This window comes from Eimeria mitis, genomic scaffold (genome assembly GCF_000499745.2).
Source record: "Eimeria mitis Houghton genomic scaffold, Emh_scaff398, whole genome shotgun sequence".
Classification (NCBI taxonomy): Eukaryota; Apicomplexa; class Conoidasida; order Eucoccidiorida; family Eimeriidae; genus Eimeria; species Eimeria mitis.
In genome coordinates this window covers 10,001-20,551 of record NW_024015311.1, presented here as the reverse complement: position 1 = coordinate 20,551, position 10,551 = coordinate 10,001, and the positions used below count along the sequence as shown (strand labels likewise).

General features: G+C 51.5%; 4 protein-coding genes across 4 annotated transcripts in view; 2 read left to right on the top strand and 2 right to left on the bottom strand.

The window, feature by feature from the left end:
• Positions 1–1,549: 1,549 nt before the first annotated feature.
• Positions 1,550–2,183, top strand: EMH_0010970 (OTU-like cysteine protease domain-containing protein, putative; the record flags this gene model as incomplete). The annotated part of the gene is made up of 2 exons (XM_038022668.1): positions 1,550–1,880; positions 2,086–2,183. The coding sequence occupies 2 exons, from the start codon at positions 1,550–1,552 to the stop codon at positions 2,181–2,183; spliced, it is 429 nt and encodes a 142-aa protein (XP_037878522.1).
• Positions 2,184–3,675: 1,492 nt separating this feature from the next.
• On the top strand, positions 3,676–4,011 carry EMH_0010960 (uncharacterized protein; the record flags this gene model as incomplete). The annotated part of the gene is made up of 1 exon (XM_038022667.1): positions 3,676–4,011. One exon carries the CDS (start codon positions 3,676–3,678, stop codon positions 4,009–4,011), a length of 336 nt encoding a protein of 111 aa, XP_037878521.1.
• A 2-nt stretch (positions 4,012–4,013) lies between these two features.
• On the bottom strand, positions 4,014–6,335 carry EMH_0010950 (zinc finger (C3HC4 type RING finger) protein, putative; the record flags this gene model as incomplete). Its single annotated transcript, XM_038022666.1, has 4 exons — positions 4,014–4,563; positions 4,743–4,864; positions 5,336–5,494; positions 5,913–6,335. The coding sequence occupies 4 exons, from the start codon at positions 6,333–6,335 to the stop codon at positions 4,014–4,016; spliced, it is 1,254 nt and encodes a 417-aa protein (XP_037878520.1).
• A 1,966-nt stretch (positions 6,336–8,301) lies between these two features.
• EMH_0010940 (voltage gated chloride channel domain-containing protein, putative) overlaps positions 8,302–10,551 on the bottom strand; it is a gene marked incomplete at both ends in the record, with an annotated part of 6,449 nt that continues 4,199 nt past the window's right edge. The window contains 5 exons of the mRNA XM_038022665.1: positions 8,302–8,989; positions 9,258–9,364; positions 9,549–9,584; positions 9,877–10,068; positions 10,398–10,551. The exon at positions 10,398–10,551 is cut by the window's right edge and continues 94 nt beyond it. Of these exons, the coding sequence (XP_037878519.1) occupies positions 8,302–8,989; positions 9,258–9,364; positions 9,549–9,584; positions 9,877–10,068; positions 10,398–10,551 (1,177 nt within the window). The remainder of the gene's footprint in view (positions 8,990–9,257; positions 9,365–9,548; positions 9,585–9,876; positions 10,069–10,397) is intronic.

Here is a 10,551-nt window from a genome sequence, read left to right as displayed (position 1 = left end):
CCACGGAACCTGTCGCAAAGTCTGGTGCGTACCAGGGGCCAGTCCGTCATATCAATTCCTGATCGGATTAAGAAATTCCACTGCTTAACGGCTCGGCCCGTTAAATATGTCCGTATCAGTAATCCCCATTGGTCCTCCGCGATCTTCATTTCTCGAAATTCCTGCTCCGCTAGGCTCAGAAAGGTCCGCATATCGGGCCCGGCTTCAGTTGCTGCAATTTTCGTTCGGAACATTAGATCTGCTCCTGATTCACTCTGATTCCTCACACCTCCTCCGGTTCCTTCCCGATCGACCCTCATTTGTCGGAATGACAATAGGTAGCTTGTAGTGCTAGTGCACTACACTACCAGCCCGCCTGGATGAATGGGCGATGTGCGCTGCTAAACCGTAAGCCCTAAACCCTAAACCCTTAACCCTTAACCCTTAACCCTAAACCCTAAAGTATAAATATTTTGAGGCCCGTAGGTTTCAGTTTGATGGCGGGTAGAAATACAGAAGAAACCTGAAAACCGAGCAGAGGCTACAGACCGAGTGAGACAGGAGAGACCTGCTCAGCGCCTCACGCAGTGGGCTTGTTATGACTGCTTTCTTTGGTGTATTTGTATTAAATAATTAATAATTATTTATTAAACAATTAAGAAGTTTAATGGAGGGAAATTCTCCATACATCTTCACGGGCTGCCACACCGTTGCGGGCTCGGCTGCTGCAACACTACCAACGACAGCGGACCAATGAACGCCAACGGATGTCCTGGTGTTTCCTTGAGATAACCTAGCTCAATTTACATTAAAACCAAATGAAAATGATTCATTAAAAGAGGAATTATTCCTCTTTTTATTATTTTTCCCCTTCATTTTTGTAGAGAGAACAAACAATACAAGTCGGCCTCGAGGGGCCCTCGCCCACTGCAACGCCGGTTTCAGCACAGCCGCTGCAGCAGCAGCATTTGCTTCACAGGAGCAGCACTTGTTTATTATTTAATAGATCGGCTAATTAATTTCTCAGGGAGACTAACAACAGCACCAGCAGCAGCGACAGCAGCAGCACGTGACCGTCGTGCGTGTCGAGCCGGCCTTCTGCCTTTTCTCGATTCGTCTTTCCGTTTTACTCTCTGTGTTTTTTTTTGTAATTTCTCTGGATATGTTCAGCAGGGCATTTTGGTTTTTGCATATGAACGCCTCCTAGACCCTGCGGCACGAGCGTTCGGGAAACAGCAGCAGCAGCAACATCAGCAGCACCAACAGCAGCAGAAGCAACAGTACCAACAATTTGCTGCTGCTCTTCTGGAGGCCCAGCAAACGCCCTTTTTCAAATCCTTCCTTGTCAACTTCAGTATCATTGGCCTGGACAGCGCAGACTGCTGCAGGCATCAGCAGCAGCAGCAGCAGCAGTTGTAGCAGCACCAGCAGCGGTAACCGCGGGCGTCGTCCAGACGCCTCCAGCTGCAGCAGTTTCACCCGTATCCGCAGCATTACTAAGCCGAAGCACCTATACACTCGTTCGCTGCGGCAGCTGCAGCAGCAGAAGCAGCAGCACGATCTGGCCGCTATGGTGCGTAGTTGTTTTGATTCGAAGGTACTGACCTCGTCTTCATCTTCTTCTTCTCTCTGCTCAGACGACGGTTATGCATATGCTCGGGGGGCCCATGAGGGGCCCCCAACCAATAGTAGTGATGCTTCTCCTGCTGTGCTTCCGATGACAGAAGATGACTTTGTGCTGCTGGATCGTCTCGAGAGACGTGTAGATGCACAGAGTTTTGCAACTGTCTTAAAGGCTTATTTAATAGTACGCAACAGGATTGCTGCTATCAGGGCAGATAAAGAATTCAAAAAGAGGCAGCTGAGCCTCCCGCGCAGCAGCGTGGGTGATGGGGTCCACCGTAAGAGCCTCCGAGGAGCCCCTGATATAGGTACTGCAGCAACTGCTGCAGCAGCACAGCAGCAACTGCTGAAGAAATGCAGCAGCCGAGTGGCCCTGACAAAGGCCCACCGACAGCGGAGAGGGTCGGGGGGGAGCTTTGAGGATAAAGGGGAAGATGCAGATAAGCAGAAGCTGCATCGCATGCGCCGATTGTGGTTGTTTAGGAGGAACAGTCGCGATGAGCAGCAGCTCAATAGCAACAGCAACAGCAGCCCAGCAGCAGCAGCAGCAACAACAGCAGGAGAGTATCCTAAGAGTATGAAGGCATGGGAGGCACGGAGCAGCGATCTGCTGGAGCAGCGTTTGTCCTTTCTTGGTTGTCGTTCTTTGGTTTCTGTTGGTGATGGAAATTGTCAGTTTAGATCTTGCTCATTAAATTTATTTGGTTGTGAAGATTTTCATATGTTTGTTCGACGACAGGCAGTTGAGCAGATGCGTATACACCGTGAGGTGTATGCGGTATTCTTTGAGGGGCCACGTGAATTTAATTGTTATTTAAAAGATATGAGCAGGAGTGGGACTTGGGGGGATGAATTATCTCTTCGAGCCACTGCTGATGCTTTTTGTTGTTCTATACACCTCATTACATCTACTGACAGCAGCTGGTATTTGCGTTATGACCCTGAAGAAGACGGAAAGAAAATACAACCAAAAAAACATGTATTCCTTACATATATCTCTCCTATTCATTATAATGCATTTGCACTCAAAGACAATAGACATAGAGATTAACTAAAACAAATAACACACAAATAAATAAAACGCTAAAGCCAACTGCTGCTGCTGCTCAGTGCTGCTGGTTACTGCTGCTGTTGATAGCCGCTGCTGCTGGGTGCTGCTGGAGCAGCAGCAAACTGCAACAACACTGCTTCAGCAATACGCCAAAGGAAGCGGAACAAGGTGCACAGACACCGCAGCTAACAAACCAACTTTATATTTCTTTTTTTTTTCGTTCTAAACAGCTGCATGTACACCGAAAACCGAACAGGGAGGAGCGGCACCACCTGTGTCGGTTGTGTGAGCACAACCGACACAGATGCTGCCGCTTCTCCTGTCGCAGCAGCAGCTGCTGCTGCTGCAGCGAACGGCTGCTCTTACTGCTGCTGCTGCTATTGCTGCTGCTGCTCTGAAGTGCAGCAAAATGTCGTTTGCTATCCACCCACCTAGCTAGCTAGCTAGCTATAGCTAGCTAGCTAGCTATCTAGCTAATTATACAGACGTCCTACGGATCATATGTGACGGCAAAAATGTTTGAATTGAAATGGTTGGGGAGGCAACAAATAAAGAAGAAAACTACAGCAACAGAAAGAAGAGAAACAAAAGGCCCCCCACGATATGAAAAAGCAGGGGATCTGCTGTACGCAGCACCACCACCTCTTGTTGCTGCTGCATACAGCATTTGTTCTTTCTGGCGGATGCAGCATTTGTTCTTTCTGCTGCATGCAGCGCTTCCTCTCTTTGCTGCATGCAAGCAGTTGTTGTTGTGTTTGTTGCATGCAGGAGCAGCCGCATGCATGCATTTGTTGTATCTTAAGGCGTTTGCAGGGTGGTGAGGCCCTTATAGAGGAGGCCGAGGCCAGACAGATTCGAACACATATTCGGATCCCCCACCATCCCAATCGAACGCACAGCCAGCAACGGTACTCTAAGAACAGCAGCAGCAGCAGCAGCAGCAGCAGCAGAACACATCTCAACCAAAAACGAAACGGGGCCGGAAGGTAGCGGCAGCAGCAGCAGAGCAGCAGCAGCGGCGCATGCAACCAGCAGCTCAGAAGCAGCCCACAAGCGCGCAGCATCCTCATCAACAGCAACAGCAGCATCCACCGCAGCAGCAGCAGCGACAGCAGCATCCGCCGCAGCAGCAGCAGCAACATCAGCACCACCCTCCATCACAGCAGCAGCATCCACCCCAGCAGCAGCATCTAGCCCAGCAGCACCATCAACAGCAGCAGCACCATCAACAGCAGCAGCACCATCAACAGCAGCAGCACCATCAACAGCAGCAGCACCATGCACAGCAGCAGCACCATCAACAGCAGCAGCACCATCAACAGCAGCAGCATAAGGATGAAGATTTGTGTTGTGCGTAGACTTACTGTTTGAGTACAACATGAAATTCTCCTGGAAATCTTCCCTCTGCTATATTTGCAACATTCGGCAGAAATTCCTGCAGCCGCAGCAGCAGCAGCTCATCAGGTAGCTGCTGCTGCGAGCTCCACTGCAGCGCCAAACACAAGTCCGCGCAGTCACTCGTCTTCAACTCACTACCACCACCACCACCAGCTGCTGCTGCTGCTGCTGCTGCTGCTGTTGATGGGGCAGCAGCTTCCGCTGATGTGGAGCAAGCGTCGGCTGCTTCTGCTCCTGCTGCTGTTGCTGCTGCTGAGGAGGAAGCATCTCCTGTTGCTGCTGCTCCTTCGGCACCGCATTCACTGGCCGGGGCGCTGCTGAGTGCATCCTGCTGCTGCTGTTGCTGTTGCTGCTGCTGCTGCTGCTGCTGCTGCTTGTTGCCTGTTTTTAATTCATGTAGGATTCTAAAGGCGCAGCAGTCGGCGTGCCGCTCGCGGTACTGCTTTCGCACCCGCAAACCACAACCCAAAGACGCGTGGCGACAGCTTACAAACTTCTGCATATTCCGGTACCTACACACAAACCCTAAACCCTAAACCCTGAATCGTAAGCCCGTGTTCAGCTGCTGCAGCAGCAGCCGCAGCAACAGCAGTTGCAGCAGCAACTTAAGGAGCAGCAGCAGCAGCAGCGGCTGCTGCTGCTGCTGCTGCAAAAGGGTGAGGCAGAGAGACACTTTGTGTGTGAGGTGTACCTGCAGCGAGGTTCGTGCTGCTGCAGCAGCTCCTCAATACCGCGGACCCTGCAGCCGGAGAGATAATGCTGGCAGCAGCGGACGGCGGGGTTGAAGCGGCAGCGGTTCTCATGAAGGGAAGCCTGCAGAAAAACAAATACAAAAAAGAAGAAAACAACTTTGCGCTGCTGCTGCATGCGGCTGCTGCTGCTGCATGCTGCTGCTGCATCGCAGAATGGAACTGCCACAGGAGTTGCTGCTGCGGTTGCTGCTATAGTGCCCGATGTAGATACATGTGCAGCAGCAACAGCAGCACAAGCAACAGCAGCAGCAGCAGCAGAAACTGCAGCAATAGCAGCAGCAACAACCGCACGAACAGCAGCAGCGAAAACGGAATCACAATCAGCAGCAGCATAGCCAACGTCGCAGCAGCAGAAACAGCACCTCAACCAGCTGCAGCACAACCACCACCACAAGCAGCAGTACCAGAACTAGCAGCAGCAGGAGCGCTACTACCAGCAGCGCTGCCACCACCACAACCAGCAGCAGCAGCAGCAACAGGAGCGGAACAAGCAGCAGCAGCAGCAGCAGCAGCAGGAGGTGTGCGTAGGTACCTCTCTGCGCAGCACAGGGGTGCTGCACCCCGCGTCTCTGAATCTACAGAAGATGAGGACGGAGGGGCAGGAGGCCTCGTGCTGCTCAACCGAAGCCAAAGGGCCCTCCACCATACAACCCCCCTCATAACCCAAACAACGCACACGCAATGCACGAGCCTGCACACATTGATAGATTGATACATATATATATATATATATATATATATATATATATATATATATATATATATATATATATATATATATATAAGAGAAGCGGAAGTGTCGGTGGAAATGTAAATCAAAGAGAAATGCAAATGCCGACAAGAAATAGAATGAAAGGGAGGCAGAGAGATAGAGATAGCAGCAGCTGATACAAAAACAAATATAACCAAGGCATAGAGAGCGGCGGAGACAGAGAGAGGAGAGGATGCACAGACAGAGAAAGAGGAGTGCGGGAGGATCTCCCGTTAGTTACATATCCCAGCGTCGCAGCTGATGCTGTGCATGCTGCAGCACTTGCTGTTGCATGCGCTGCTGTGTGTGCTGCTGCATGCGCTGCTGTGTGCTGCTGCATGCGTCTGCTTTTGCTGACCCTTGCTGACTTCTCTCCTGAGACGGTGCTGATGCCGAGCCCAGCATTAGCAGATCTGCAGAGGGGACAGGCAGTGTTTTGTTGATGTATGATGCGGGTGGTGATGTGGCTGTATAGACAGTGGAGACAGAAGGCGTGACCGCAGCGCGTGCTGCAGTTTGCTGCACCGTCATAACAAATGGGGCAGCGAAGATCTTCAGGCACTTCTTCTATAAATGTACGACGCACAGGAACCAGAGTACCCAGAAAACCAGAGGGAATAGCTGCGGTATCATCGCCTGTTGATGCTGTTGTTGTTGCTGCTCCCGCTGCTGTTCCTGCTGCTGATGACGATGATGATGCTCCTACGGGTGCTGCCGAGGAAGACGAAGATGAACCGTCGCCAGCTGCTGTTGCAGCGGCAACAGTGGTCGGACCACCCATGGGGGTTGTCCTGCTGCTGCTGCTGCTGCTGCTGCTGCTGCTAGTGTCTTCGCTGCTGTCGCTGCTGCTGCTACAGGAAGGGCTGCTGCTGCTGTTGCTGCTTGTGTCCACTCTCTCCCTCTTGCTGTGCTGACAGCAATACCAGTAAATCAGTAGCTGCTCTCTACGTTGCTGCTGTGGAGGTGGTTGAGGTGTATGTACAACTGGAACGCAGCTTGTCTGCCGATGTGCATAGGATTTGCCTTTGTGATGAGCATCACAAACCAAAAGAAAAGGAATAGAGGAAATGAAAAGATCAGAGCGATTGCAGTGGGGTCCTGAGCTGCCTGGGCTGGTGGGTGGTGTACATACACCACAACACCTCGCTGCTCGTGTTGCAATAGCAGCAACAACAATTGCTACAGCTGCTGTGTGCGCTGAAAACTCCACAAATAACCGTTTATATAAATTTATAATTATTTTTGATTATAGATAAATGAATTTAAGAATAAAAGAGGAGGCAGAGAAAACGGAGAGAGCAGCAAGCCGTGGGGTGTTGACAACACCCCCCACCGTTCTAGTGTGTTGCTGCTGCTGCTGCTGCGGTTGTGGTTGCTGTTCTTGTTGTTGTTGTTGTTGTTGCTGCCTTGATCCATCTACCTTTTATAAATATCAATTTCTATTACTTTCGGTGTTTTCATTTAATTTGTTTCTCTAGCTGCGCAGCTGCAGCAGCGGCAGCGCTGCACCCCCCAGGGCTACGGTTGTTTGTCTTGTTCTCTGTACGTTTCCCTCCACCTAAAACAGTAAAAATGATAGCAATTTATTGTTGTTATATTTATTTCTGTTGATACTTTCGTTATTTCAGCTAGTGGTTAGGAGCAGCAAACTGCTGCAGGCTTGCTGCCCTATGATCCTCTCGCGGCCCGGGGGCCCAACAACATATGTAGAGGGGAGAGAAGCGGGGGCCGAGAGCACACACTGACTCCCAACCCTAGCAGCAGCAGCAGCAGTATCAGCAGTAGCAGTGACAGCAGCAGCAGCAGTAGTAGCAGTCGCAGCAACAGGAAAAGGAACAGTATCAGCAACAGCAACAGCAAGACTGCGGTAGTTGCAGCTCCTAGCAGCAGCACCCAAAGAGGGTTCAGCCTCTGCCTCTAGGCTGACAGCTTAGCTTAGTGTCCGCAGGGGGCTCTGCGTAACAGCAGCAGACGTAGAAACAACAGAGACAGCAGCAACATAAACAGTAACAGCAGCAGCAGCAGCAGCACAATCGAAGCGGGTGCGGCGGCCTGCCCATTGCTGCTGTGAGCTGTGCGCGGTTGTATGGCGCTGGGTCGTTGTGTTTCTTATTTATTTATTTGTTTGTTATTTATAAGTTGAATCTTCTCTCTAGCGTTGTTTACGACGCATAAAGAAGAAGAATAAGAAACGAATATAGTCTGTCTAGGCACTGTCTGCTGTACCCCCGGCCCGTAAAAAAACAAAAGTGCAGCAGCGTTAGATGATGGGGCCGGCTGCATCATCTGCTGCGCAGTTAGGTGTACATACACCCCAAACGCATGCAACGAAAACGCATCCTGCAGCTCGTACTAGGGTGTCCATACACCCCAGACCACTCCATTTCTGCTGCTTCTTCTGCAGCAGCAGAAGAGACACAGAGCAGGAACTGCACTGCTGCAGGAGCACCGAAACTAGCAGCGGTGCTACAGGCTACAGCAGCAGCAGCAGCAACGGCTGCAGCCATGAAGCTTAACAGCACTCATCTAGCTGCGGCGTTCGCATTGTGGTGAGGAAATTCTTCTTGCTGATGAGGCCGACCAAGACACCGCAGCGTGACAGCAAGCAAACCCTTTAAACAGACGCAGCAGCAGCAGCAGCAGCAGCAGCAGCAAACCCACAATAAATGAACACTAATAGTCAACTGTATCACCAGCAACAGCAGCAGCAGCAGCAGCACGAAAGTGGCAGCAGCAGCAGCAGATGCTTACTCGCACTGCAGCAGACCGAAAAGCCGATAGACCTGCAAGAGAGGAGTGTGGGGTGGCAGCTGCAGCACCTCCTCATCAACAAGCAACGAGAGGTCAACGTACACCTGAACACCAGCAGCAGTACCTTGCCTTGCTGCTGCAGCTGCTGCTGCTGCTACGTCTTCTGCTGCATCTGCTTCTGCTGCTGTCGTGGCGAGCTCTGTTGGATGGGAGACGCCCGTCAGCCGCTGCAGTTCCACTGAAGAAGCCCCAGCGTACGAGCTGCTGCTGCCTGCAGCAGATGATCCCCTCCCCTTTGCTGCAGTTGCTGTTGCTGCTGCTGCTGTTGCCGATGGTGTTGCTGCTGCTGCTGAGATGCGCAGACGCCCGTCTGCTGCCACATGCAGCAGCGGGAGAGACTGTAGAAGATTCCCTTCTCCATCAAGAACAAGGAGACAGACTGCAGACCTAACAGCCCCCTCTCGTTGCTGCTGCTGTTGCTGCTGCAGCTGTTGCTGTTGTGTTGCAACAGCAGCTGCTGACGAGCGGAAGGCATGAAAGGAGACAAGCGTGTGGGCATGGACTAGAGGATGCTGCAGCTGCAGCAGCTGCTGCAGCAGCGACCGCAGCTGCCATGCATGCATGTAGCCACAGAGACGTCTGCTGCTGCGCGAGAGAACCACCGGAAACCCATGAAAGGCGCAGCTGCAAGCAACACACACAACTGCCGCTCCTGTTAGTGCTGCTGCTGCTAGTGCTGCTGCTCGTGCTGCTGCTGCTAATGGTGCTGCTGCTTGTGCCACTGCCACTGTTAGTGCTGCTGCTGCTGCTGCTGGGTATGCTGAAAGATGCATTGCTCGGGCTGTTGTGTTTCTGCTGCCGGTGTCGATCTCTGATTCGGCTGGGTGCCGCATCGTTGTCTCTCTACTGCTAGAATTAGGGTTTGGGGTTTAGGGTTTAGGGCTTGGCGGACTTGTCTGCTAAGGCCTTGAGGCCGGCTAGGGTGGGGGTTTCGTCTATGGAGAGAAGCTGCAGGTCGCGGGTCATCGCTTCAGCAGCAGTCAGCCCATCGAAGCAGACCTGCAATTCAGGTGTACGTACACCGCAGACAAACCGACGCAACAATAAACAGCCAACAACAAGCAGCAGCAGCTGTACAGCTAGCTGCACGGAGGCCAGTATGCATAGCAGCAGAAGCAGCAGCGCCAGCAGCAGCAGCAACAGCACGAGCAGGAAGTGCCTTCGCCTTTCCCTCCCTATCTACCTTGCCTTCCTGCTGCTGCTGCTGCTGCTGCTGCTTCTACGATCATCACAATCAATGCAATACAAATTTCTATGTTACATTATATTTGTTAGTTTTATAATAAACCACCAACCTGTGTTTCATGAAAGAAGTACGGCAGCTTCTTTAGTCGAATGAGGGCGGCATAGAAACCCCCCTGCTGTGTTTGTGCACTGAGGAGTTTTGCTATAGCAAGAGAAAGAAGAAAAGGTAATGCTAGAGCTGCTGATGTCTTTGTTACTTCTATTATTATTACTATCAGCGCGATGTTTGTCTGGGTTACACCACCAAGGAAAGATACAGCCCCTACTAATGCATACGCCCCAGGGCTTGCTGCTGCTGTAGCAGCAGATGCTCCACCAGCACCAGCAGCAGCAGCAGCAGCAGCAGCAGTAGCAGCAGAAGTAACAGGATATGCAATAGAAGGAACAGAAGTAACCGCAAACAAAGAACGTAAACGCAGCATTAATAAACCCATCAGACGGCCGTATGACGCCCCAATCTGCAACACACGAAACCCTAAACCCTAAACCCTAAACCCTAAACCCTAAACCCTAGGCTGCCCAAGACACACAACAAACGCCACCACCCCGAATAGAATACGCATGCTTGCAGCCAGCGGGAGACACAAACTAAACACTAAACCCTAAACCCTAAACCCTTAGTCTCCAGGAATAAACCAACAAAAAACCAGCCACCTCAGAATATCCCCAAACCCTAGACCCTAAGAGATAAACAAACGAGCCGAAGTCTCTCCCAAAACCCCCAAACTCCAAACCCTAAACCCTTCACCCTTCTCTCTAAACCCTAAACCCTAAACCCTAGACTTACAGTCAATGCTGGGATGAAGATGCCTGCTGGCATCATCAGGCCAAAGGAGAAGACCGTTAGAATCGTCTTAAAGAACAAAACACAGCAGAGTTCCAATGCTAAGCTGCCGTCTACTCTGTACGCGTCGGAGGGGGCGGGGCCCTGAATGCTGCTG